General features: G+C 45.4%; 2 protein-coding genes across 2 annotated transcripts; both read left to right on the top strand.

The window, feature by feature from the left end:
* Window positions 1-3,571, top strand: LOC124647174 (pentatricopeptide repeat-containing protein At5g65560-like). Its single transcript, XM_047187148.1, has 3 exons — window positions 1-63; window positions 681-1,504; window positions 1,670-3,571. The coding sequence occupies exons 1-3, from the start codon at window positions 1-3 to the stop codon at window positions 3,294-3,296; spliced, it is 2,514 nt and encodes an 837-aa protein (XP_047043104.1). The 3' UTR covers window positions 3,297-3,571.
* Window positions 3,572-16,742: 13,171 nt separating this feature from the next.
* Window positions 16,743-21,355, top strand: LOC124647173 (F-box/FBD/LRR-repeat protein At5g22700-like). Its single transcript, XM_047187147.1, has 5 exons — window positions 16,743-16,908; window positions 18,895-19,973; window positions 20,131-20,292; window positions 20,380-20,533; window positions 21,251-21,355. Exons 1-5 carry the CDS (start codon window positions 16,743-16,745, stop codon window positions 21,262-21,264), a joined length of 1,575 nt encoding a protein of 524 aa, XP_047043103.1. The 3' UTR covers window positions 21,265-21,355.
* Window positions 21,356-24,813: the final 3,458 nt, after the last annotated feature.

The raw sequence follows: 24,813 nt of genomic DNA, 5'->3' as shown, positions 1-24,813 counted from the left end.
ATGATCCAGGTGCTGCGGCCAGCGAGGTTCACAGAGCTCATCGGCGACGATGAAGATATTCCTGTCTGTCTGTCTGTCTGTCTGTGTGGACGTGTGTTGGCGAGCAAATTGGTTACTAGCTAGGTGAAGAGCATTTTCCTCCAACGCCGCTGTTGCTCGTCGGCCGGATGAGATGCCCATGGGCTGCCGCTCTTCCGAGCTGCAGGGCACCTGCGACGCCAACCACGACGTACTCGATTCTTTTTTTGTTGTTGAAGTGGCTGTACTCGAAATTTGGGCCTGTTGTTTGGCTTGCTAGATTTCAGCCCTGGATACAGCCCGACCAAGAACGCTTACATTTTAAGAACGGGTGGCCCAACTACGGCCCATCTCTTCATCTTCTTCATCGTGCAGCTCCCTCGTCTGGAAAGAAAGAAATCTCTTGGCCAGCGCCACCCCACATCACACGGCCGCCGCCGCCCTTCTCGCCGGACGCGCGACGTCATCCAATTCCTCCTCATCCTCCTACTCCCATGGCGCCGCCCATCGCTCGCCTCCGCCCCCTCTCCCTCCTCCTCCTCCACCCGCGCGCCGCCGCCGCCCACCTCCTCCCCGCCTTCTCCTCTTCCTCCTCCTCCGCCACCAACTCCACCCCGGCACCCAACACACCACAACCTCCTCAACTCCCCACGCACGCGCAGCGGCCTCCCCTGAGCCAGACACGAACAGCGCAGCAGAGCCGGCGGCGGAAGCAGAAGAAGCAGCTGGAGCGCCGCTGGCGGCACAGCGCCGCAGTCACCGCCCTCACGCCCGCGCAGGCGGCCGCCGTGGCGACCACGCACGCGGACGCCACCAGCGCGCTGGACCTCCTCGTCTTCCTCGCGCGGGAGCGCTCCCACGAGTACTCCCCGGACACCTTCGCCGCGCTCGCGCTGCGGCTCGTGGAGGCCCGCAGGTGCCCGGCCGACGTCGGCCGCGCGCGGGTCCACATGCTCAGGGCCTGCCGCACCCCGCTGGAGATGACGCGGGCCATGGATGACCTGGACACGCTCGCCCGGAGAGGGCCCCGGATGGATCTCGTGGCCTACGGCGCCCTGCTCGTCCAGCTCAACACCCTCGGCATGACGGCCACCCTCCTGGACAGGTACCGCCGCCTTCTCCGAGAAGGCCTCAAGCCCAATTTGCTCATCTACAACACCGTCATCAACGCGCTGTGCAAGGATGGTAATGTTACGGATGCACATTCCGTCCTGGATAAGGTGTGCAAGTCCGGGATGAAGCCTGACGCGTTCACCTACATGTCGATGATCATCGGGCATTGCAAGAACAATGACCTGGGTTCGGCAATTGAGGTTTTCGCTCGGATGGGTGAAGAGGGGTGCGAGCCGAACGCCGCGACATACTCGAACCTCATCAACGGGCTCTGCGACAGTGGGAGGGTGGATGAGGCGTTGGATGGACGAGATGACGCGGCGTGCTGTTCCGCCCACAGCGAACGATTTCACTGCCCCTATCGCTGCGTTGTGTAACAAGGGGCGCACCGAAGATGCCGGGAGGCTGTTTGTGGATATGAAAAAGAAGGGATGCAGGCCAACCGTGTACACATACACGTCGCTCATAAGCGGGCAGCGTGCGCCGAGGGTGGCCATTGGGCTGTTCCACAGGATGGCAAGAGATGGCATGCTCCCTGATACGGGACATATAGCGCCCTCGTAAATGTTCTGGTGGAGGATAGCAAAATGGATTCTGCGCTTATCGTGTGCAATGTGATGCAGAGACATGGCTGTTTACCCAACACCATCACATACAATAAAATGATCAAGGGCTACTGCAAGATTGGTGATACCGACAGGGCAATGGCAATGCTGATCAGTCTGTTGAAGGGCACACCTACAGCTACACTCGTGACATACAACACCATCATCAAAGGATACTGTGACTCGGGGAATACTAGTGCTGCTCTTAAGATTCTAGAGCTTATGGAGGCTAATGGGTGTGAACCTGATGAGTGGTCTTATAATGAACTGATCGCTGGTTTTTGCAATGTAGGCGAAATGGAATCGGCTTCTAGGTTGTTTAGTGAAATGGTGGGTCATGGGCTACGCCCAGATGAAGTTACCTACAATACACTCATAAGCGGATACTGCACGGACGAGAAACTGGACCGTGCAGCAGAAATGCTGGAGCACATGAAGGAAAGTGGTTGCAAACCAACCGTTCGAACTTATAATGCTCTAATCCATGCTCTAACCAAGCAGAACAATTTTTCTGCTGCGGAGAGACTGTGTGAAGTGATGCTTGAAGAAAAGATATCTCCGAATGTAGTCACTTACAATACTATGATTGATGGGTTGTGCAGAAATGGTGCCACATCTTTGGCCCTTGAAATGCTCAACAGGATGGTTGAAAACAGTTGCCTACCTGATTTGCGTACTTACAGTTCTCTTATCCAAGCTCTGGGCCAAGAAGGCAAGGTAGAGGAAGCTGAGAAACTGTTTTCAGATTTACTGAGGCAAGGGCATACTCTCGATGAAGTTGCTTATATCAAGATGATTGAAGTTTATATAATTTCAGGCAAAGTTGATCGTGCCTTTGATCTCTTAGGCCAAATGATAAATGCTGGATGCCAACCAACCTTGTGGACATATGATGTTTTGATTAAAGGCTTGAAAAATGAGCACCTGATGGGTGACCAGAAACTTGTGTCCTTGCATGATTCGGTCTCAAACTGTAGTTTTGATGACCAAGCCATTAAAGAATATGCCATTTCAGTTTTATCTTCTAAGTTAGCAGATGTAGATCTTGGGCTATCTCGGCAGTTGAACGATGCATTTTTGTCTGGATTAAGCAGAAGTGGGAGATGGTATGAGGCATATAAGCTGTACAGAAGCATGGTTGGTCAGGGTTTATGCCCAAACCAGGAGGCATATAATTATTTCATTATTTCAATACTAAGAGCCCGGAAAGTTGACCTGGCTATGGGTGTATTCAGACATATGTCTGCTCAACGTTGTGAACTCCATCTTGTTGGTTATAAAGCACTAATATGCGCTTTATGCCAATTTAACAGAAGGAAAGAAGCCCAATTTATTTTTGAACACATGCTGTCGAGGCCTTTCGATCCTGATAATATTGTATGGACTGTCCTCATCGATGGATTGCTTGGGGCCGGATACAAAGACTTGTGCATGGAATACCTGCACATCATGGAAAATAATCATCGTGAGCCTAGTTTCCGTTCATACAACATTTTAGCAAGAGAAGCGTTGAAAAAGCAGCCATCACTAGGATCAGTTGGACTTGATGCACAGCAGTAATTTGGGGATTTTTCTTGTGATACCTGATATATGCCAGAGCTATCCATCCTGGAGTTAGTTAGATGGCTAGAGGGACCTCTTCATTGTTTGTGATCTTCCTCATGGTTATCTATTTCCAAGCCTTTGGTATTGTGCTTCCAGATGAGCTTCATTACAACGGTTATGCTTTGTGTCCTGCCTGTTCATTTGCAACCAATATCTGGTGAGTCTATTGAACATCGTTTCTTTTCTCTTGGTGGAATATTGGTCTGTGACGGCTTGGCGCAGTGCAAACTTGTGTCACACAGTGACAATATCATCTGGAACACGTTTAGCCCCACAACCAGCAATAATGGCCATGGTGCTGAATTTGAAGATGTTGTGATCCTGTTATCACATCTCTTGATAATAGAACTGGTAATGTCTGTCCTAAGGGAGGCCTTGTACGGCCATAATCTTCCAGACATGACCAATTTCCTGCTGCTGTTTTGGTCTTCCTCATTGTTATGTATTTCCAAGGCTTCATTGTGTGCTTCTAATGATATCAAAGAATGGCCAAGGCAGCAAGCTTAATACCCAATTAAGCTGTTTTATACTCCTAATATGCCCATTACCAGCCTCTTTGTCGCATCTGTCAGGTGCAGACTTCAATTTAAGTGCTTTAGTTCTAAATGTTTTTATGTATGTTCAAGTGCTAACATGGTTTATCGCTATTGCAGCGTCTCTGCATGAAGCACAGCGAAAATTTCCTTGTTAACCTTTTGGGGAAAGGAGGGAACCTGAGTACTCTATCCATTCTGTTCCTGTTGATGGTCATGCTTATGAAGGTGAATGCTCAATGTCTGTTACATCGTACCTCTTTGTTACGATTGTGCCTCCTTCTCAGTTCCCTGTTTTTAATAATACTTACATGAACATGTTGGAAGCCATGCAGTTTGGAAGATATTCTTGCAAATTCCTTGATGCACTTGTCCAAGATGAGAGGGGGCGCCTTGATTGCTGCATTGAATTGGAGACATGATCAGATGGTCAATATTCGATGTACTGAAGCTGCTGCACCCCAAGATGGGCTGAATTTAGTCGAATATATTGGCACACCTATGTTAAGGCTGATTCTCTGCTATGAGGTGACTGAGACGGACGCAGAATTGGGGATGAAGCTTTATGGTCGCTGCTGAATTTCCTGGTAAAACTCGTCCTGGAGGATGTACTACTGTTTAAAAGTTAATGAAGGCTTGTCATCCGGTCAGCTTCAGGTCCCAAGCTGATGTGTACCTGTAGAACTCAACCAGGACGGCACTAGCCCAATTGTCTGGCACTACAACTGTAGAAGCACTCTGATCACTTGTCACTGCATACATCCTATGTGCCATTGTTAGTGTAGGTAATTGCTCTCAGCTGCTCACATTCAGGCAGACTGCCCAGTGTCAGCTGTTACTGTCATAGACTGGATATTTGGAGCGCCTCTCTGGTTACATTGTTTCTACTCCTTTAATTAAACTGGTGAGTACATGCAATGCAGAGTATATATAAGCAAGTATCTTCACCTTAATTAATTAAACTGTATCCTGTTCTCTTTGGTGCAAGCTCTCTGGGGTGTGTTTCGTGTTTGTTTGACCCGACGGGAGCCTCCATGCGGACCATGCCAGGTGTAATCGTCTGGTGGTTCCAACGGCTGGCTGATATTCGATCTGGAGAAGCGCAAGTTCGCCGGTGTTCAGCGGGCTGCTCTCCTGAGTTCAGTAGTAGTACTGTACTTAATTAGGGCCACCATATTGTATGCCCATTTCTACTCGACGTAGCGTTTTGTTTGAAGTGCAGTTAGCGGTGTTTTGCTTGTGGATACTAGTCTAATAGACTTCAATTTGGTACATAATTTGTACAAGAAATAGAAGAAAATTCTTTTCTACTCCCTCTGTTTCCAAATAAAACTGCTCAAATTTGTCTAGATACTGTTGTACATGTTTTCAAAAGTGAAATTACAGTGTAATTTGATTAAAATTATATGTTCCAGGTCATGTAAATACTAATGTAATGAGTTGTAATTTAGGCTACTCCTTCCATCCATGAAAGAATATCTTAGATTTATCTAAATTTAAATGTACATGTAGATAACCCTAATCAATCTATGCTAATCATGCATGCAGGAGCAGCGTCAGCCATGGATGCGACAGGAGACCAGCCGTTGCAACGGCTTGGACAGAGAGATGGCATAAAAGGGCGGACTGTCGTGCTTGACTGGATTTTTTTTTTTAACACAAGTGGTCAACGACTCCCAGTGGAGCTTTCGTTGAAAAACACGTGGCAGGTACAATTTAGAGAAAGACCCCTTTTCATCACTTGCCCTAAAGAACCTAGAATTTGAAGATGAGGCCTTCAACTTTACAAAAAGCATCCTAGAAGAAAAGGAGAAAAAACAATCAAGAACACTGGCGCCTCTGCCACCAAACGCCGGCGGACTAGATTCTGGACTTCTGCTCCATCACGTCTTGGAGTGGGTCTGGTGCACCCTTGCTCCTACGCTGCATTATTTCCCCACATGACAGGTGCTCTCCTAGATTTGCAGGTGCCTCGCCGTTGGTGAGCATTGCTTCTTCGCTGTGGACACGTCGCTAGAAATAGGATTGACGTAGGCACCTAGGCGGCACTAACTGCACACTCCATTCCTGGATAGCAAAGTCAACTTGAGATGGATTAGGGCTATAGATCAATAGATGCATGACTAAGATGAAACGAAACATGATCTAGTGCTAAGAGCCGAGCTTTTTTGTGGACCATATGTCCCCATTTTAACTAGGCTACCTAAGACAACGATCATAATGAGAAGCATAGTGGGAAACAAGTTCGACACGCTATTAATTAGAAAACCCAATAGTAGATCTTAAGCTAGGTCAAAAAGAGCATTTGCACCTAACTAAGAAGAGGAATAAACACCAAAAAGAATTTAGATGCACCATAGGGAATAGAGAGCCTTTGACTTACACTTAAGCTTAGGCCATCGTCAGAACGGGTTTGTTCGGATTTAGAGCAAGCTGTGTGCGCAAGTGTTTTATGAAATTGGCGTCATAGTCGCCCTTGAGCACAACTTCCTTGAGGTTTCGGAGAAATGACAGCCCAGAGAATACACATCCAACATGGATGCAATCCTTAATCTGCAGAAGCTCAAGGTTAGGCATTGCACCTTCATCGATTGTTACTGATTTTATGCCATCTTGGTAAGCCAGCTCAAGCACTGCCAAACTCGGGAAAGACTCCCGCTGGAAATGGAAAGCAAGTTTCTTATCCTGAAACGACCCCACCAATAGGCGCAAGATGGACAGATGTGGTAGCTTCTCAAGGATTTGCATGGCAAGACTGTACTGTAAACGGGTGCTCTGCAGCTTCAACTTGGCCAGGTTCTGGAGCTGATTGATCCATGTTGGCAATGTCACCAGATTTCCATACAACTTCAGGCACTGGAGGTGTTTGGGAGGCAAGAACATGTGATCAAGACAACCATGCAAGCCTGACATTCCCTCTGACCCCATTGACAAGGAAGTCAGGAGTGTGAGGTTGCCAATGATGGAGATGATATTCTCGCTGTTTTTCCTATTTATACCAGTCACTCCTAACTTGCGCAGCTGGGTGAGTTTCTCAAGATCATTTAGTATGGCCTTACCTTCTGACACATTGACAACACCGAGTGTCTGCAGAGCATTCAGGTTCCCAATACCATCAGGAACTTCAACACCGTGCATATCTAATCCACAAAGACTAGGTATCAAGAAGTCCAATACAGCTGTGCTGAATCGAAGTGTTTTGGCCATTGGTTTAGGCAATTCAGTATTACCAATTGATACACCAATTGCTTCACCAACTACTTCTTGAAACTTTTTTGAAATATGGCTTGATGATGAGGTGGTACCATCATTCAATGGTACATTACCAGCACGAATGTATTGTAGCATCTTCAACTTGGTGATAGTTTTTGGCAGCTTGATTATATTTGTACCTTTGATATCCAGCATCTGGAGGCCCCATAGGTTACCAACTGAATCAGGGAGAACGTAAATATCAGCACAACCTCGAAGAGAAAGATATCTCAGGTGAAGAAAATTTCCAATCTGTTTCAGGTCATCATCTTTTAAACCAGAGGTGCCTTCCAAATCCAGCACCCGAAGCAACCTCATCTTGCTAGAAATAAAACATGATCTCCATGCCCCAAACACCGTCAGTGATCGTACATGGTACAGGTCCATACTATCAAGACTGTTCCTCTCTGACTCAGTGCTGATTATAACAATATGGCGTCCTGTATCTTGGCTGTTATAGGTGCTGCCAATCACAAAACCATGATTTTCCTCCATTGCCTTTGAGAAACTGATCTTGCGGTGAATATTATTGACTTGGAAACAATCATTGCGTCTGACACTACAAGGCATTGTTTTTGATGGCCCGATGATGCTTCTGTTGATAAGTTCTTGAAAATAGCTCTCCCCAGTCTTCTCTGCAGTCTTGCTATGAGTCTCAGATGAGTAACCTTCTGCAATCCACCTTGTTACTAGGCGCCTGCGCCTAATGTTGTGCCCTTTAGGAAAAATGGATAAATACAAAAAGCATAACTGTAGTTGATAGGGCAAATCATCATAGATTGGGGAAAGGGACGTCCTTATAAACTGAAGACTTGGGGTGCTCTCGAACCCAACACTGAAATGATCATAAAACGTTTTCCATTCAATAGCAGTCATAGGCTTGCTGGACAGAAGTTCACCAATGCTTGCTATTGTAAGCGGATGTCCATCACACTCCTTCAGGATTAGTTTAGCTTCGGAAGCAATGCCAGGATGCAAATCACGCTCTGAAGTTTCCATAAATACCTACAATTGCGTCAACAAGATTGTTAAAGGTGCCTACCTGTTAAAATGGATAACTGGTACTTGGATTGTTGTTAACGATGGACTGCGGTTTAATTACAGCTCGGAATTTGCCTCTTGTTTCCAGGGCCCAATTCCAAGGCCACCCAAACAGCCGAATTGGGCCAATTGGCCCCAAATTCCAATTCCACACTCAAATTCTATACATCCAAACACAGCATAAGGAGAATGTGCCTAGAGAATGCAACTAATAACAAAACTGGAGTTTGTGCAGAAAAATAAGATTATGGCATATATTATTTTCTCTTCAGTTTTGTTATAATATATCCCATATATTATCACGACGTAACCATGTTCCCCTTCAGTTTTGTTATTTCCTCGTCGATACACATATATGCAGAGAAATATTATTTGCATCGATACACTCATTCTAAACAGTACCATTTTACGTGAGATTTACATTGTATATTTTTTTAGTGCTATTCCTAGTTTCTAATTCAAAATTCATGTCAATTTCTATGAATCTTTAAAAAAATCCAACTTATGTACCATCCTGGTTCTCGGGTTCGAAATACCTCTAACTGCATATATGTGTATCGATGCAAAAATATTTTTGTAGTAATTTTGTTATCAATTTATATTTATTCCCAATGCGTATTTTTACAAAATTTAATTTGCTACGGCATTACCTAATGTTAGTATATGTTTGCCTCTAAGATGTAAAATAAATGGATCATGCCAAATAAAACTTAATTTACTGATGTTCTATATGCTATAGAGATTTATCTAACAAATATATAGGTACAATTTAATTTTGAAGGTCAATAAGTATGTCATATTATTAATGGTCAATCCTGATTCATATTTGAAGAAATTCGACTGGAAGCATACGGAAGTGGTATTCCTTTTGTGCCAGGGGAGTACCTTGCTTTTGAAGAGTTCAAGTGCAGCAGCATCGTGAAGAGCTTGTAGCTTATATATGTTTTTGTGTGCGGTCGAGCAATGTTCAGCAACACTCGCTTCTGTTGTGGTTACTATGATCCGCCTTGCGTTTTTGGCAAGTAAATATGGCTCTATCGACTTCCATTCTTCAGTGGACAATACACCATCAAGGACAATTATGCATCCTATTCCATTCAGAGGCTTCACTGATTCTTCACCCTTGCCGACTTTTAGTTTCTGATCTAGGCTTGCGAGGACATTGTCGAGGTTGAAAGGGCGCATGACACTGACCCAAGCACGCTGCTCAAACATGCAGCTGAGCTCTTGGCTTTCATACACACTTTTGGCGAGAGCAGTTTTTCCTATTCCGACCATTCCCCATATCGATATAACTCGACAGTGTTCCCCTTGCTGAGAAATCAGTTTGATGAGGTGAGATCTTTCCATTTCTCGGCCGATGATGAGCGGAGCTTTCCCATAAGCTACTGAGTTTATCTGAAGAGAAAAAAAAAGGTTCAGTTCTGAAAGGTTCGTCACCTCTTCGTTAGCAATAAATGTATTCTCTTATTAGGCACACAATTCTCTAAATTTAGCTAGACATAGCATAACTTCAGTCAAAAATCAAATGTCTCCTAGTATGACCAGCTGTATAGAAAAAAATATGAGCATCTACAGTACCAAACCAAATATTAATAGATACACCATAAAAATATATTGTGTTGAAAATTTTCTTCTATATATTTGATCAAACTTTGTAAATTTTGACTTTTGACTAAATTTTCATGCTTTTGTTTCGGAGGTTGTAATACTAATTAGGAACGAGAATAAGAAATAATGTACTGTACATGTTCACAAGAGAATAAAAGGTAGACCACAATTGAAGGCGGGTAATGAAGTAAAATAAGGAGATTTCAGTTCATGCATGCATGCCTATCCTTTCGGAAAAAAATACATGCATGCCTATATGAAATACTACAAGAGGTATGAACTCGAGTTCTTCTAATTCGTAAACTTCCATTGGCATGATAAACTTTTTTCCGCTTTGCTTACGCCACTTCAGAAATTGTCATGCATACATGACCGGTGCTGATAGCTTACCAAAATTCAGTCACCATCTCCATCAATCCATCTGCATGTTTTTAGTTCATAACTTTTTGAAAATTACTTATACAAATTTCCCATTGTTATTATGAGTTTGTCTTAATTCCTATGTTACAATTCCCTACATGTAGCCGACATGTACATTTGTTACTAACAGCCACAAATTGTTTTTTTATAAAGAAAGTTTATAGATCAATATAGGAAGAATTTTAAAGAGTTCATACATCGTAATACATACATGAAGAAGAAAAAGAAAGAGATAATGACAGGAGGTTTCACCCGTGACAGTGGCGGTGGCATCTGGGCGCCGGTGCCAGAGCCAGTCTGCGGACTGCGGCCAGAAGCATCCACGCAGTACTGCAGCTTCTCTCGGATACTACTCCTGAGAATGTTGAGCATGGTCGCAATTTCGTCCTGCGGCAGCACGAGCTTACGACTGGCGCGAGGAGGTTGCTCCAGGAAGAGGAGGAACTCTTGGAGGCAGTCTTCGCCGTCGTAACCCAAGTCACGGAGAAGCCGGACGTAGGTCTTGAGCAGATGACTCTGGCCTCGCTTCAAGCCCAGGTCCATCAGGAGAGATTGCATCACCCCCAAGTCGTCCTTTATGGCAATCACATCCTGCTGCATCGTGGCCATCGTCGGCTTCTGATTCTGCTGCGACTGCGAATTCATCCTGGATATCACATCCTGGGCCACGCACATCGCAGGTCCTGCAAGTGAAATTAGGGTGGTCGCCGTCACCGCCATTCCTTTTCGCTTCAGGCTATGATATTTGTGTGGTTTGGTTGCAAAGTAAGGCTAGCTAGGGTGCTCTGCTACAAGTTGGGACTTTCGAAGAAGTTTGTGGTGGTACTATATATAGGCGTTCCTTTGGTTCTTGGATCAAATGCTCCGAAAAATGGTTGGGTATAAATTTAGTAATGTAAAAATGAAGTTTGCAATTGGAGTCGTAGTAGCCGGTTTTGCGAAACCAAGCCTCCTAGAATCCAGTCCGAGACGGTTTTGCGGAACTTTAAATTAGCAGTTCATGTACAGAAAGCAGGCATGTTGGCAGTTCCGAATATGCAAGTGGGCAAGTTGAAGCACCCCGTTTTGTATACTTATCTATCTAGACTAGATTGCAGCTGCCATAGAACGGTTCTTTTTTCCTGGACGATAAACAGCCCGCGCTAATTTCATTTCATTAAGAAGAAGAAAAACAAATACACAAATAAAAGTAGATCTGGAATGTGGATTAGAGGGAGACTACTCTGGCACCATCCATCTAGGCATCTAGCGCCAGCAAGGCCTGCGAGGTGCCAAGCACGGACCTGATCTTCGACAGGACCTCGGAGCACGACTTTGATCTGAAAATTCATTCATTCCTCTCTTTCCCATAATGATTACCAGTTCTCCATCTTAGCAACCCTGAAGAGAAGATTGCCAGTTCTAACACATAATGATTAGAGAGTGCACATTTTAAATTGCAGCAAGTTGACATCTATGTTTTTTGCCTGAATCAATGCCAGCATGAATTGGAGATGTCTTCTAACTTTAATCCAACATTGCATAGTGATCCAGGCATGTCCTGGGCCAAGGTCCTTTATGTAATTGTACCCATCTTTAATGGAGCTTCTCGGCCCTTCGAGGCCTTCCCTGTTCAGAAAAAAAAAGATACAAGATGGATAAATGGTGTGACCTGAGCTAGGCGGAAGAATACGCGGATCTTGAAGAACTATGGGGCTACTGTTGTGGATATACTTTATGGGTATACCAACGACGTAGTCCAATACCGGCAAGCCTAGGTGGCCCAAGGATGGTGGTTGGCCCAACTGGTGGCCTAGTTATTGATTGACCAAGATGGAGAGTCTAGGATCCAAAGCTCGGTAACTTGTACCTCACCATCTTAATAGCTACCCGCCTTACACCCACCTCTCTCTCACCATGCCGTGAGGTACCCTTCATGGCGTTCTCGTCATTCTCACAACGACAGTTTTCCCCGTAGCAGCATGAGCGGGTTAACAATACTTGAATAAATGATTCCTCAAAATGTTGCCATCGCCCGCCAAACAACTCGGTTTTCACCGGCAACTATGTCTCCCCAACTCGCCACCGAGACTAGATGACGGGTCGAGATCCGCCAAACCAGCCGCGAAACCGGCCGACCACCTTGGGCGAAGGAAGTGACCACCAACGCCAATCCATCATGATGTGAAGCCAAACCATGACCAGTTCTGCAAGCGCCATTGCCAGCCGACGATCAATAAGTAATGGTCGCCTAGGCAAGGCCCAAGCGAACCCCATCTCAGCCGCTGCCTCCTGTTGACCACCGTCGTAGGGACCTGCTGTCGTGCTCTCGTCGCTGTTGCCCGCCCTCACTACAAGTGAAGTTGAAGATCAAGCCGCCGCCCCAAAACTGCCTGCGCGAGGGGAAACTGCCACCGCTGAGCCGCCCGAGCTTTGCCCTAGCACCTTCGCTGACGTTGACGGAAGGGAGAGTGGGTGGGGGTTGATAACGCTTGAAGCACACGTCCGTTGGGAACCCCAAGAGGAAGGTGTGATGCGTACAGCAGTAAGTTTTCCCTCAGTAAGAAACCAAGGTTATCGAACCAGTAGGAGATGAAGGCCACGTGAAGGTTGTTGGTGGAGGAGTGTAGTGCGGCACAACACCAGGGATTCCGGCGCCAACGTGGAACCTGCACAACACAATCAAAATACTTTGCCCCAACTTAACAGTGAGGTTGTCAATCTCACCGGCTTGCTGTAAACAAAGGATTAAACGTATGGTGTGGAGAATGATGTTTGTTTGCAAAGAACAGCAGAGAACAGAGTTTGCAGTAGATTGTATTTCAGATGTAAAAGAATGGACCGGGGTCCACAGTTCACTAGTGGTGTCTCTCCAATAAGATAAATAGCATGTTGGGTGAACAAATTACAGTTGGGCAATTGACAAATAGAGAGGGCATAACAATGCACATACATATCATGATGACTACTATGAGATTTACTTAGGGCATTACGACAAATAACATAGACCGCTATCCAGCATGCATCTATGCCTAAAAAGTCCATCTTCGGGTTAGCATCTGCACCCCTTCCAGTATTAAGTTGCAAACAACAGACAATTGCATCAACACAAATATCCTTAGACAAAGCATTGATGTTTTATCCCTAGTGGCAACAACACATCCACAACCTTAGAACTTTCTGTCACTGTCCCAGATTCAATGGAGGCATGAACCCACTATCGAGCATAAATACTCCCTCTTGAAGTCACAAGTATCAACTTGGCCAGAGCCTCTACTAGCAACGGAGAGCATGCAAGATCATAAACAACAGATATATGATAGATCAATTAATCAACTTGACATAGTATTCCATATTCATCGGATCCCAACAAACACAACATGTAGCATTACAAATAGACGATCTTGATCATGATAGGCAGCTCACAAGATCTAAACATGATAGCACAAGAGGATAAGACAACCATCTAGCTACTGCTATGGACCCATAGTCCAAGGATGAACTACTCACGCATCAATCCGGAGGCGGGGCATGATGATGTAGAGTCCTCCGGTGATGATTCCCCTCTCCGGCAGGGTGCCGGAGGCGATCTCCTGAATCCCCCGAGATGGGATTGGCGGCGGTTGCGTCTCTGGAAACTTTTCTCGTATCGTGGCTCTCGGTACTAGGGCTTTCGCGACGGAGAGAATAAATAGGCGAAGGGGCAGAGTCGGGAGGCGCTCGAGGGGCCCACCCCATAGGGTGGCGCGCCCAGGGGCCCCACCGCGCCGCCCTAGGGTGTGGCCGCCTCGTCGCCCCTCTTTGTCTCCTCTTCGGACTTCTGGAAGGCTCCGTGGAAAATAGGACCGTGGGCTTTTGTTTCGTCCAATTCCGAGAATATTTCATGTGTAGGATTTCTGAAACCAAAAACAGCAGAAAACAGGAACTGGCGCTTTGGCATCTTGTTAATAGGTTAGTGCCGGAAAATGCATCAAAATGATGTAAAGTGTATATAAAACATGTGAGTATTATCATATAACTAGCATGGAACATAAGAAATTATAGATACGTTTGAGACGTATCAGGGGTGGTCGAGGAGAGGTGACTAGGGCTCCCGGGTGCGGCGGCGCCGCCACAGGAGCGGGTGTCGTTCCTCTCGCTAGTGGTGTACATGAAAGAATTATCTTTTCCTGTTTAATCCTAATAATCATCCTACGGGCCGGGCTGCTCGTCGCCATGCCGCGCCAATCTTCTTAGTGATGATTACCTAAAATACATAGTCAGGTATCACTAGCATATGTACCTGGGTATTTGCTGAGTAGGCACAATATATTCGCTTCAGTGATCACTAGAGATATCAATATGGGTTCCGAAGCGTTGTTTTGGCTCATGAGAGTATATGCTCCCTTTATTTTAAAATACATTCTAGATATATTTTAAAATATCAAAAAGAATTGAAAACAAATTCACACGTATATCTTCACATGCTACGTGCCCATAAAGTCTTTTCATGAAAATTTGATTTTTCATCTGAAATGTGCAAAAAAAATACAAAATTCAGTGCTAAAAATAAGACTTATGTGAAGATAAATTTTCTCTTTTGATATAGACCACAAAAAGTATCGCAAAACTTGACGAGCACATATATTGTGGATGTAGAATTTCTGTCAAAAAAATTTCAACACTTTGAAATATGTGTGATATAGAGATCGTATGCACCTGTAAGCCGAATTGAATTTATGTGCGTGTTTCTTGGCTTCAATTTGCTACGAACAGTCGACTGCTTACATAAAAATTTCAGGAATCGCCGTGTAAAAATAATCACGAAGCAGAGTAGAGAAATGGACATGTACTTCTCGTAGATAAAACGTAGACCAGAGAAAATTGAGGCGTTATTGCATGGCTTAGACAAAAGAATTTGAGAAAAAAAAAACACAGCTACATCTCCCCACTTGTAATTGGGTGAAGGGCCGACACGACCGGGCCCAAACGCCAGCTATGGTACCGCTCCCCACTTGTAATTGGGCTAGGGCCGACACGACCGGGCCAGCAGTGTGCCCCCTCATCATCTCGGTTACAAGTTCGCGCCACCGAACTCGGCGAACCATCTTTCCAAACTTCGCTATATAAACTGGCCGTAATGCTCGTAGCGTTCCGAGGTGGGACTATTTCCGCTGAACGACCAGCACCAAAGGCTCTGAGAGAGAATATAAACAGGCCGTCCTCGTCGTCGAAAGAAACGGGTTCGCATAAATTGGCGACCTCCGCGACGCGACCACCGGAACTGCCCCGCCTCCTTCCGGCGATGTGTAGCTCGACGGCGACCCCTCCCCTTTCCCTGCGGCCGTGACTCCCCTCCTTCCTCTCCCTGGACCCTCCCCCCACTCTGCTTCTCTCGTCTTGGTGGATCTTGATTTCCTGATGAACACACCCAGGACGTTGATCGAGTACCCTTTCTCGTTGCTGCAGCCACCTCGCTCCACCAGCAGCATCAGCTAGAGCCAACAGACAAGAACCAGCGTCGGCGGCAAGAAGAGGTCGCTGCTCCTAGATTTCGCACCTACGCAAGCTGCAGGTGAGAGCAAACACCCCACCTCTCCTTCGCTCCCTAAACGACGACTGGATTTTCAACTGTTTTTGGCATATTTTTCAGTTGCTCTTCTCCTATTAGGAAAGTAACCATGGCACTTCACATGTAGTAGTTCATCATTTGCAGATTATTTGAATTTCTTCCGGAAGTTTAGAGATATATTTGATATAGCTATATTTGATTCGATAGTATATGATTTGTAATCTTTACCTTCTACATTACCATAGTCTTCTTAGCCTTCAAATCTATACTTCTATATATACTCGCCCCATAGGCTTAAGATAACATCCATCACATTCCATCCTTCTACATGATATCAGCCGCAAGATCTTAGACCTAGCCGCTGCCACACGCGCTTCCGCTCGCCCCGCCCTGGGAGGTCGATCTTCATGATCTCCGCTGAGGGCCACGCGGACCGTAGCAGGGTTCGTACGTTGATCCGTCATCTACTGCCCTGGTGAGTCTTTTTCCGATCTCCATGATCGGTTTTTCTCGCCGCCGGTCGCTTGGCCGGTTCTTCTTTTTTGGTTTATCGATCTATGATGATTGGATTGAGTCGCCGACCATCGTCGTCATCACGCGCCTCTATTATGACAGCGGCATCGACATTCCACACCCGCGGATCCCTGTCTCCCGGCAGGCAGTCGCGGTCTCTACGTCGGGGTGTCGTAGCCCTCGGCGGCTGTTGCGCCTACCTCGGTAGGCTATCGCAGTCATCACGTTGCGTCTGTCCTTGTCGTCATCGCCCGGGACATCACCAACAACGTCGTCAACGACTCCGATCTCCGGCGCGTCGTCCCCACCATGGCACGTCCAACACCACCGTCGGTCTGGTCAACCGATCTCGCGCACATCTCCACCAAACATGTTCCCGAGCACGCGCCTACCTCCGATCGAGCATTGGGCTGCCGCTGTGTCTCCCCTTCGGGCAGCTGAGCCGCCGCCTTTTAGTCCATGCTACCGGCCTCTGACGCGCCTTCCGAGGCATGTACGTCGATGGTGGCCTTCTACCGCTGCACCGACTCGCGCCCTGCAGCTACGTCGTCCCCTTGGGTCATGATGTCGCTGCATGCATCGTGCTTCGCCACCCCCGCGCCGCCTCCCTTGGCCCGGGTCGCCGTCGTCCGCACATGGTCTTCTTTAAGTAAAGAAAGACTACCAGGTATTTTCATGAACAAAAACATTTAAAGTAAAGAAAGACCACCAGATGCAAAGAGTTTTAATTCCCTTTGCTTTCTTCACATATTTAAAACTTGATCTAGATAGTAGTTATTGTTTTATCTCCATCCACTAGTCATAAAATGTATGGGACAAATGCATCTACAACATAAAATAGGTAATGTAAACCTCAAGTAGGCAGAGTATGCTTCAAACTTTGTTTCAACGTAGCCATAGACTAATAGACTAATATTTTTTTTGAAGGAACTAATAGACTAATATAGTGCTTCATGTCTCACTAAATTGGAATTGGTAATGCTAAAGGACAATTAAATGCATCTATACATGTCTCTGTAATACTCAAAGACCATTGGTAGCATGATTGACCAATCCACTTAGATCAAAGCTTCTTGTTAGCACTTCATGTTCCTGCTTAGATCAAAGCTGACAAGGTACACTACTTGTTCTGGTTTAGGTAGGCTTTTCTTCTGACAAGGCCACGCGCGGTTGGCGGAAGCTGAGGTTACCGCCGGTGAGTGTGGCGGGGTTCCGCGACTAGTGGAGCTGCCGGCGAGAAGTGGGGCATGGCCGGAGACAACGTCTTGACGCCCCGCGTGCGCGGAGCAGCTAGTTGGATCGCTAGATCTCCGACAAGGAGCTTGTGCAGGGCGCGTGATCTCTAGCGAGGAGCTGAACATTTTTTTTGTAAACATTGTAATATATTGTAAACATTGCTTTTGTAATATAATAGTAGAAAGCAACAGCCGTTAATTTTCTTTTTATAAACATTGTAATGTATTGTAAACATTGCTTTTGTAATATAATAGTAGCTAGCAGGCAGCAGGGCGTGAACTTTTTTTTTTGTTTTACCAAATTAATAGCGGTATGACTTTAGAGTGGTATAACTTCCCTATGATTCAAATACCGAGAAAAGTAAATATAGAGTATTAAACTTTAAGACATCGCCTTCCCATATCTTTTTTTTTTGGGAAACAGGAGGACTCAGCTGCGAGTTTTATTAATTAAATAATAGATACATCGTCAGTTAACAAGAAAATGATTAAAATAGGCGGATCATCTACCCAAACACAGACGAGAGTGAATCCGTCTCTCTCTGGATAAACAATCAGCAACAAAGTTTACTTCCCTATTAAAGAAACATAATTCACAACTAGAAAATAGTAGAAGCTTGGATGTAAATATCATCAAAAAGAGAAGCCGCCACTGTCGAGGGGAAACTTCCCGTCTGGAAGAGTTCTAGTCACCTATAAACAATCGGATTGAATAATAGTACGCGAAAAGCCCACCTTATTGGCTAATGCAATGTCTCTGCTGATCGTTTAAGCTTCTAAGATATTTGCATCGATGGCATATTGGACCGAATTATTACATGCGGTGACAAATCGCCCGTGATCATCTCTCGATGACCGCTCCTGTTCCACCGGTAAGATTTTCTAAATTGAAACTTGCATCAACATTGATCATAACGTGTCCTTCTTTTACTTTTGTTCATACACTCTTCTTATTCACTGAATTCTTTTTCATTGCTCTTATATTATTTGATGTAATTACTTAAATGGACATCGCGATAATTGAACTTGTAGGTACTTTCTCACCATGTACAAGTTGGCGACGCATCCACCATATATAACAGGAGCCTATCAATTCTTCAAGAACAACACTACCAGCTAGCATTGTATCTTCTATCTTACAAGCTAGTACAAGTTTCCTCCAAACTTCCAAAGCATGATCACAGCCAAATTGTGTAGGAGATTTTCAACCATTAACCTTTTTATCCTTTATTTTAGATAGGGGAGAGAAATGGGCTTGGTACATGTGGGAGACCGAAAATTTCCTTTCTAGGCGTGGGGACCACTCTTCTCTATTTGAGGAAAGGGCACTATTTAGCTTATACAGTGCGCACTCACTGTGGATCTGCGTCCATAATTTTATCGCAGATCTTTATCGTGATCCGGTGTTCTCTATGTAGTCCATCCTCCGATTCTCGTCTTCCTCGCGACCGGACTTGTCGGCAGCCAGGTGAGGTGGGGGTCCGGTGCTCCGCTGCCGCAAGGCATCGATCTGTTCTTTCCATCCCATCCAATTCTCTCCACCCTTGCATCGTCTGACCGTTTGTTGCCTCGCAGCCCCGACTACGCCCGTCACCTGTTCGACGGAATGCCTCGTAGGAAGAAGCGCCAGAGTGCACCACCGGTGAGCGTCGCCGACCGCATCGGCACCCTCCCCGATAGTCTCCTCCACCACGTGCTCTCCTTCCTCCCAGTGCAGGCCGTCGTGCGGACTTGCGTGCTCGCCCGGCGGTGGCGCCATCTTTGGAGGTCAACCACAAGCCTGCGCATCGTCGGCCTTGACGATAATTACTATGTTGATGTCGAAGAACTCCGGAAGTTCGTGGACCATTTTCTGATACTGCGTGAGCGCACCGACCTAGACCTTGTCGAGATCAAATTCAATGAATTCTGTGAAGAAGACCAACCCTATGTGAAAACATGGGTCCGTTTCGCCTTGATGTGCAAAGTCCGCAGGCTCACCTTTCATGTTCGTGGATCTCAATATCTCTACCTAGACCCGCCTCTTGTCTCTCGGCATCTGAGAACATTAGACCTTGATGGTGTAGGCCTACCAGAGACCTTTCTTGATATTGGTAGCTGCCCAGTATTGGAGGATCTGAAGATAAGTCATTGCATTATAAATGCTTGTAGGATATTGTCCCATTCCCTAAAGCATTTGAGCATCTATTGCTGCCACAACGAATTCAATTGCCGGATCCATGTTTCTACTCCGTGCCTTGTCTCTCTGAAACTTGATCATTTTATTGGTAGAACACCGTTACTTGAAAACATGGCGTTGCTAGAGAGTGCAGATGTGTATCTTAGTGATTACTGCAAAGATGTCTGTCTGAATTATGACTCTGGTGTTCTCTGTGGATCTAATAATAATGCATGTCAGAATTGTGTTCCTATTGAAGACGATTGCAGCAGAGAATGTGTTCTTCTGGGTGGTATCTCAAATGCTAAATACCTGAAGTTGCTACCTGGGAGTAAAACGGTATGGCACCCATCTTAAATCCTTTATTTTATGTCCCTTTTGTGTTCCAATATCTACATTGTTGCTGGACATCAGCGAAAAAACAGGTTAGTTGTGCATCATTCACATTGTGAGTATTGGTTACTTGATTTTCTGACTTTTCGTATTTTCTTTCCAGTTCGTTTTCACAAGAGATTTGAAACACTGCCCCACATTTATCAAGTTAAAGACTTTATTGCTCAACGAGTACTGGTGCGAGGCTCCTGATTTGGATCCACTAGCTTGCATTCTGAAAAACTCACCAGTTCTAGAGAAGCTCACGCTTCAACTTTTTTCCGAGGTATAAATCTTCTAATTGGACAATTGCTGCAATGTTAAAGTTATTATTAATTATCCATCCTTGTTAAATGTTCTTTTCTTACCATAGGGACCAAATCATAAAGTGGAAATTAAAGGACGCTACAGTTCAATGGAGCGACCATCTGCAATATCTGAGCACCTTAACATAGTTGAAGTCAAGTGCAGTGTGGTCGACGAGAGAATTCTCAAAGTTTTGAAGTTCCTGTCTGCACTTAACATCTGTAAGCTAACCATAACACGTTCCATGCTCCCTGTATTCTGAAATTAGTTTTCATGTGTGGGGAAGAAACTAAGAAAGCAAGTAGTGAAGACGAAAATTCTGAATTATGTAGCAAGGACAGTTCATAGGGACACCAAGATATTTTACTCATGATTTGTTTTTTGCCCACTTCTGGTGAGGCACCAAAAGAAAAAAAGAAGATTATAAGACATTTATTTGCTGTGGAAAAAATTCCTTATTGTTTTGTTTGATATAATAGGCTGACTAGATTTTGAACAGCTCCTTTCCCTTATGGGTTGACTTATTTGGCACTCAGTTTGCTTATCGTTCCAGCACTAAATTATTTGCCATATTTAGACTTGCCTGGGAAGTCTTCACAGCTTGCATAACACATAACATATATAGTAATGTAGGTTGTCATTGCTTGTTTCACATTTTGTTTATATATATGAAGTAACTGATAACATTTTCTGCAGTCTCTTTTTGGAGCAGTTCAGTTAGATCTTTTTTGTTAGATTACCATCCAGAAATGTCCATAGCAATTATAAACAAAGTGTGTGTCCAAATTCATGTTTCTATAAGTTGCACTTGGCAAAGTGAATCTGCTTCATATTTACTGAACTCTTTACTAGTATCTTCATTTTCATTGTTGTAACTGAGATTTCTTTCTCAATGCAAATACACCAGACTCTTATAGTGTCTTTTCATTTGTGTACAGGCTTCATTTTCTGAGTAAGTGTGACAAGATCTGGGCTGCCTGTGGATCTGCCATCCCTCCTTGGCTATTCAGAGATCCAAGGCTTAAGCGTATATGCTGTGTGGATGTTTCTATCTTGTTTTATTTTCTTGTGCATCTTATGCTGATTTGAGGTACGGTGTAGAATCCGTGATGCATACAACTTATGAACTCTAGAGAGTGAAGACTGCAGACCATCTGGCTAGACTTCGCTTTACCATATCCTGTAATATCTATTGCACTTTCGGTTCATGCTTAATTTACTTAGCTCTGAAGACTGGTTAGTACTCTCTTTGCTTTGGTGCATAACTCATTCTGTTATGGTGTTATGCGTTTTTTTTTCGGTGTGTCAAGATTTTGATGTTTGGAAAAGTGAAACAAGAGATGTTAGGTTCCATTTGGGCTGGATACCAAATCTGTTGTTTGTTCGATGTTTCTCCTATGCAGAGAAAACTGAAAACGAGCTGCAGTTCTAAACATATGTTACCAGCAACAGTGGCGAATCTAGGATTTTACGCTAGGGTGGGGCAACTAATTGTTTTTTCTATAGCACAAATATGGCATGAAAAGGACATGTATAAAATTACTGAAAATTACAATAGAAATTGATTCATATGTTTGTAAAAGTAGCATTAATTCAATTATTACTTCTAAAACTTGCATATAGGAATATTTGCACAAACTAGTACATGGTTTTGACAGTAGATGCAATGCACCCGTTTCTCAAATAATTCAACGATGCAAAATACAAAGTAATCTATCAATTCTCTAATTAGTCTCTAACGAATTAATTGGTATCTTAATTCTACCATGGAAAATAAACTCAAAATTAAAGAAGAAAAGAGGCATGGGAGTAGAACCTAGCACCTAACCTGATCAAATAGAGAGCTCAAATATCAAAAGATGCAAGGAAACTGTGCGCCGGGAGTGTGGCCCTTAATGTCTATGTTGCTCACGCCCGTCGCAGGCAGCACTACGCGCTGCGCCCCTGACTGCAGACTGCTGCCCCTACGCCGTGGCCTCCTAGTTCTCGTTCTTCGTTCGTTTTCTGGCACCATCGATCGGATCAGGCGAACAGATTCAGACATAGATCGGGACTTTAGCTCGGGGGTTTAGGATCTTATGAACCTGGGTAGCTTTCTCACTGGGTGGGCTAATAACCTAACGAGTTCTTTCCGTCCAGATAAAATCTATAAGGGCTAACGGGCTGAATTCTTAGGGTGGGGCACGCCCCACCCTTCCACCCTGCTGGATACGCCCATGCCAGCAAGGGAAAGGGGGGTACCCTGTAGTTGCTAGAGAAAATTGCATGTACCAGTAACTCTTGGGGCAAGTTTTGCACACACTAGTGACTTAAATTTCCTTTTGCACAGACCAGCAACTCTAGACGCGATTCATTGCAACAGCTGTTAATGATCCAATTGCAGAGTTTAACAACATATCTAACAACAGAAGCCCACTATGAGGTGACCTGGCTGCCAACTTGGAGAGGGATCTCTCGGGCTGGTACGTACATGGACGACGCAAATTGAATCCTAAAATCGGCCTGTTGCGTTTGTTTGCTTCGACTCGTGGACACGAAAATGATCAATTTTTACCGCGCGCCGGTTTGCGCATGGGTGTGCCTCCAACCACCCGACGCATATTATTTTTCCAGCATTTTTTTATTCAACTGAAAAGCATAATTTACATACGAAACAAAGGAAAACAAGAAGGAACAAGACCTCTAGACTACTTGTTGCCCCTCGGGGTGGTTGACGGCCCGGCCCCGCTGTTGCCTCCCTCTCTCCTTGACTTCTCCGCCGTCCACCGCGCCATCCACCGTGCGGTCGTCAGAGTGGGCCGCCGCGTCCTCCAGTAGCCGCTGCCGCATGGCCTCGTTGGCGTCATCTTTGGCCTTCCTTAGCGTCTCGAAGTACACGACTAAGGCCCTCTACTCCGCCACCTTATCCTTCGGGCCAAACCCGCTCCAGTCAAAGGCGGTGGCATCGTTTGAATCCCCCTATGCGGCTGCCGCCTCCCTGCAGTGTTGCTGCTCTGGTCACTATGCTCCCAAGCTTGCAGTCAAACCTATGTGTCCCTTCCACATATCAGATTACAACCATCAAATTTTGGTTCTATTGGCGCATTATAATATCCACAAATTTGTGCCGCTTCGGTCTACTAGCGGAAAGATTGGAAGGAGATAAGGAACTCCTAGCCCAACTCTACTACGTGGACCAGTGCCATCTCAAGCCTTCTTCCACCGCCCCGTCGTCTTCGGTGGTCGCATCGGGGGCCCGGCCACTGCTTGGGTTCAAAGGGAAAGGGTCAGTTTTCTTTTTCATTTTCCTAAAGGGCATCTCCAGGTACCCAACGCAAATGGACACTTAGCGACCTCGCAGTCGAAAAATGCGCGTACGCCCAGACCCAGCGGCCAGATGCCAACGAGGCGCTACCGGCAGCGGCCCACTGAGCTCTGGCGACCGCACGGCAGATGGAGCGGCGGGCGGTGGAGAAGTTGAGGAGGGAGGGAGACAACGGCGGGGCTGGGCCATCAACCACCCCGAGGGGCGAACAAGTAGTCTAGGGACCTTGTTCCTTCTTGTTTTTCCTTTATTTCGTATGTAAATTATGCTTTTCAGTTGAATGAAAAAATATTGAAAAAATAATATGCGTCGGGTGGCTGGAGGCACACCCACACGCGAACGGTCACGCGGTAAAAAATGACCATTTTCGTGTCTACGTACCAATGCAAACGAACTCGCAATCGGTCGATTTTAGAATTCAATTCGCGTCGTCCATGTACCAGCCCGAGAGATTCCTCTCCAAGTTGGCAGCCAGGTTTTTTTTTCGAAATGGGGCATAGCCCAGCCTCTGCATCAGATTGATGCACATGACTTTTGTAGATATGCTGTTAAACTCTATAATTGGATCATTAACAGCTTGTTGCAATGAATCGCGTCTAGATTGCTGGTCTGTGCAAAAGGGAATTTGAGTCACTGGTTTGTGCAAAACTTGCTCCAATAGTTACTGGTACATGCAATTTTCTCTAGTTGCTACTTGTTCAGAACCTCTTGTTTCACTTACAAGTACCAACCTTTCCAGGTTTTCAATATTAGGCAAATTTTACATGATTTAATTTTTTACCTGCTTTGAACCATACGTATAAGAAAAAAGAATTGGATTGAGTTTATAATACTAGCAGTTTTGCTATTTCTAACCAATGTTGAGAACTGGCCAATCCAACTTCAGCATTCACGTAGGTGACGTCCCGTAGGAGGCTCGTGCGCTGCAGCTAGTGACGCCCCGTTGTATGTATGGCCGGATCCTCTTGCGTAGAGCACCTCGTGTACGAGCGCACCATTTGTTTCCTTGCCCTCCTGCTTTTCTCCTTCTTCTGACTCACTGCGCTTGCCACCTACTGGACGAAGAGGAGGCAGTTAGGCACCACGGCCAAGCACCGTGTAATGTCTGCGGGGCGGCAATGTCGGCCGTCAACCTCCCCACCGCGAATGACCGAGGCCTGCGGGAACAGGGTGTCGGGTGGAGGGACACATCTGGGG

Source organism: Lolium rigidum, chromosome 4 (genome assembly GCF_022539505.1).
Source record: "Lolium rigidum isolate FL_2022 chromosome 4, APGP_CSIRO_Lrig_0.1, whole genome shotgun sequence".
NCBI lineage: Eukaryota > Viridiplantae > Streptophyta > Magnoliopsida > Poales > Poaceae > Lolium > Lolium rigidum.
Note: the sequence above shows the minus strand (reverse complement) of the source record. Positions and strands in the feature narration are given on the sequence as shown.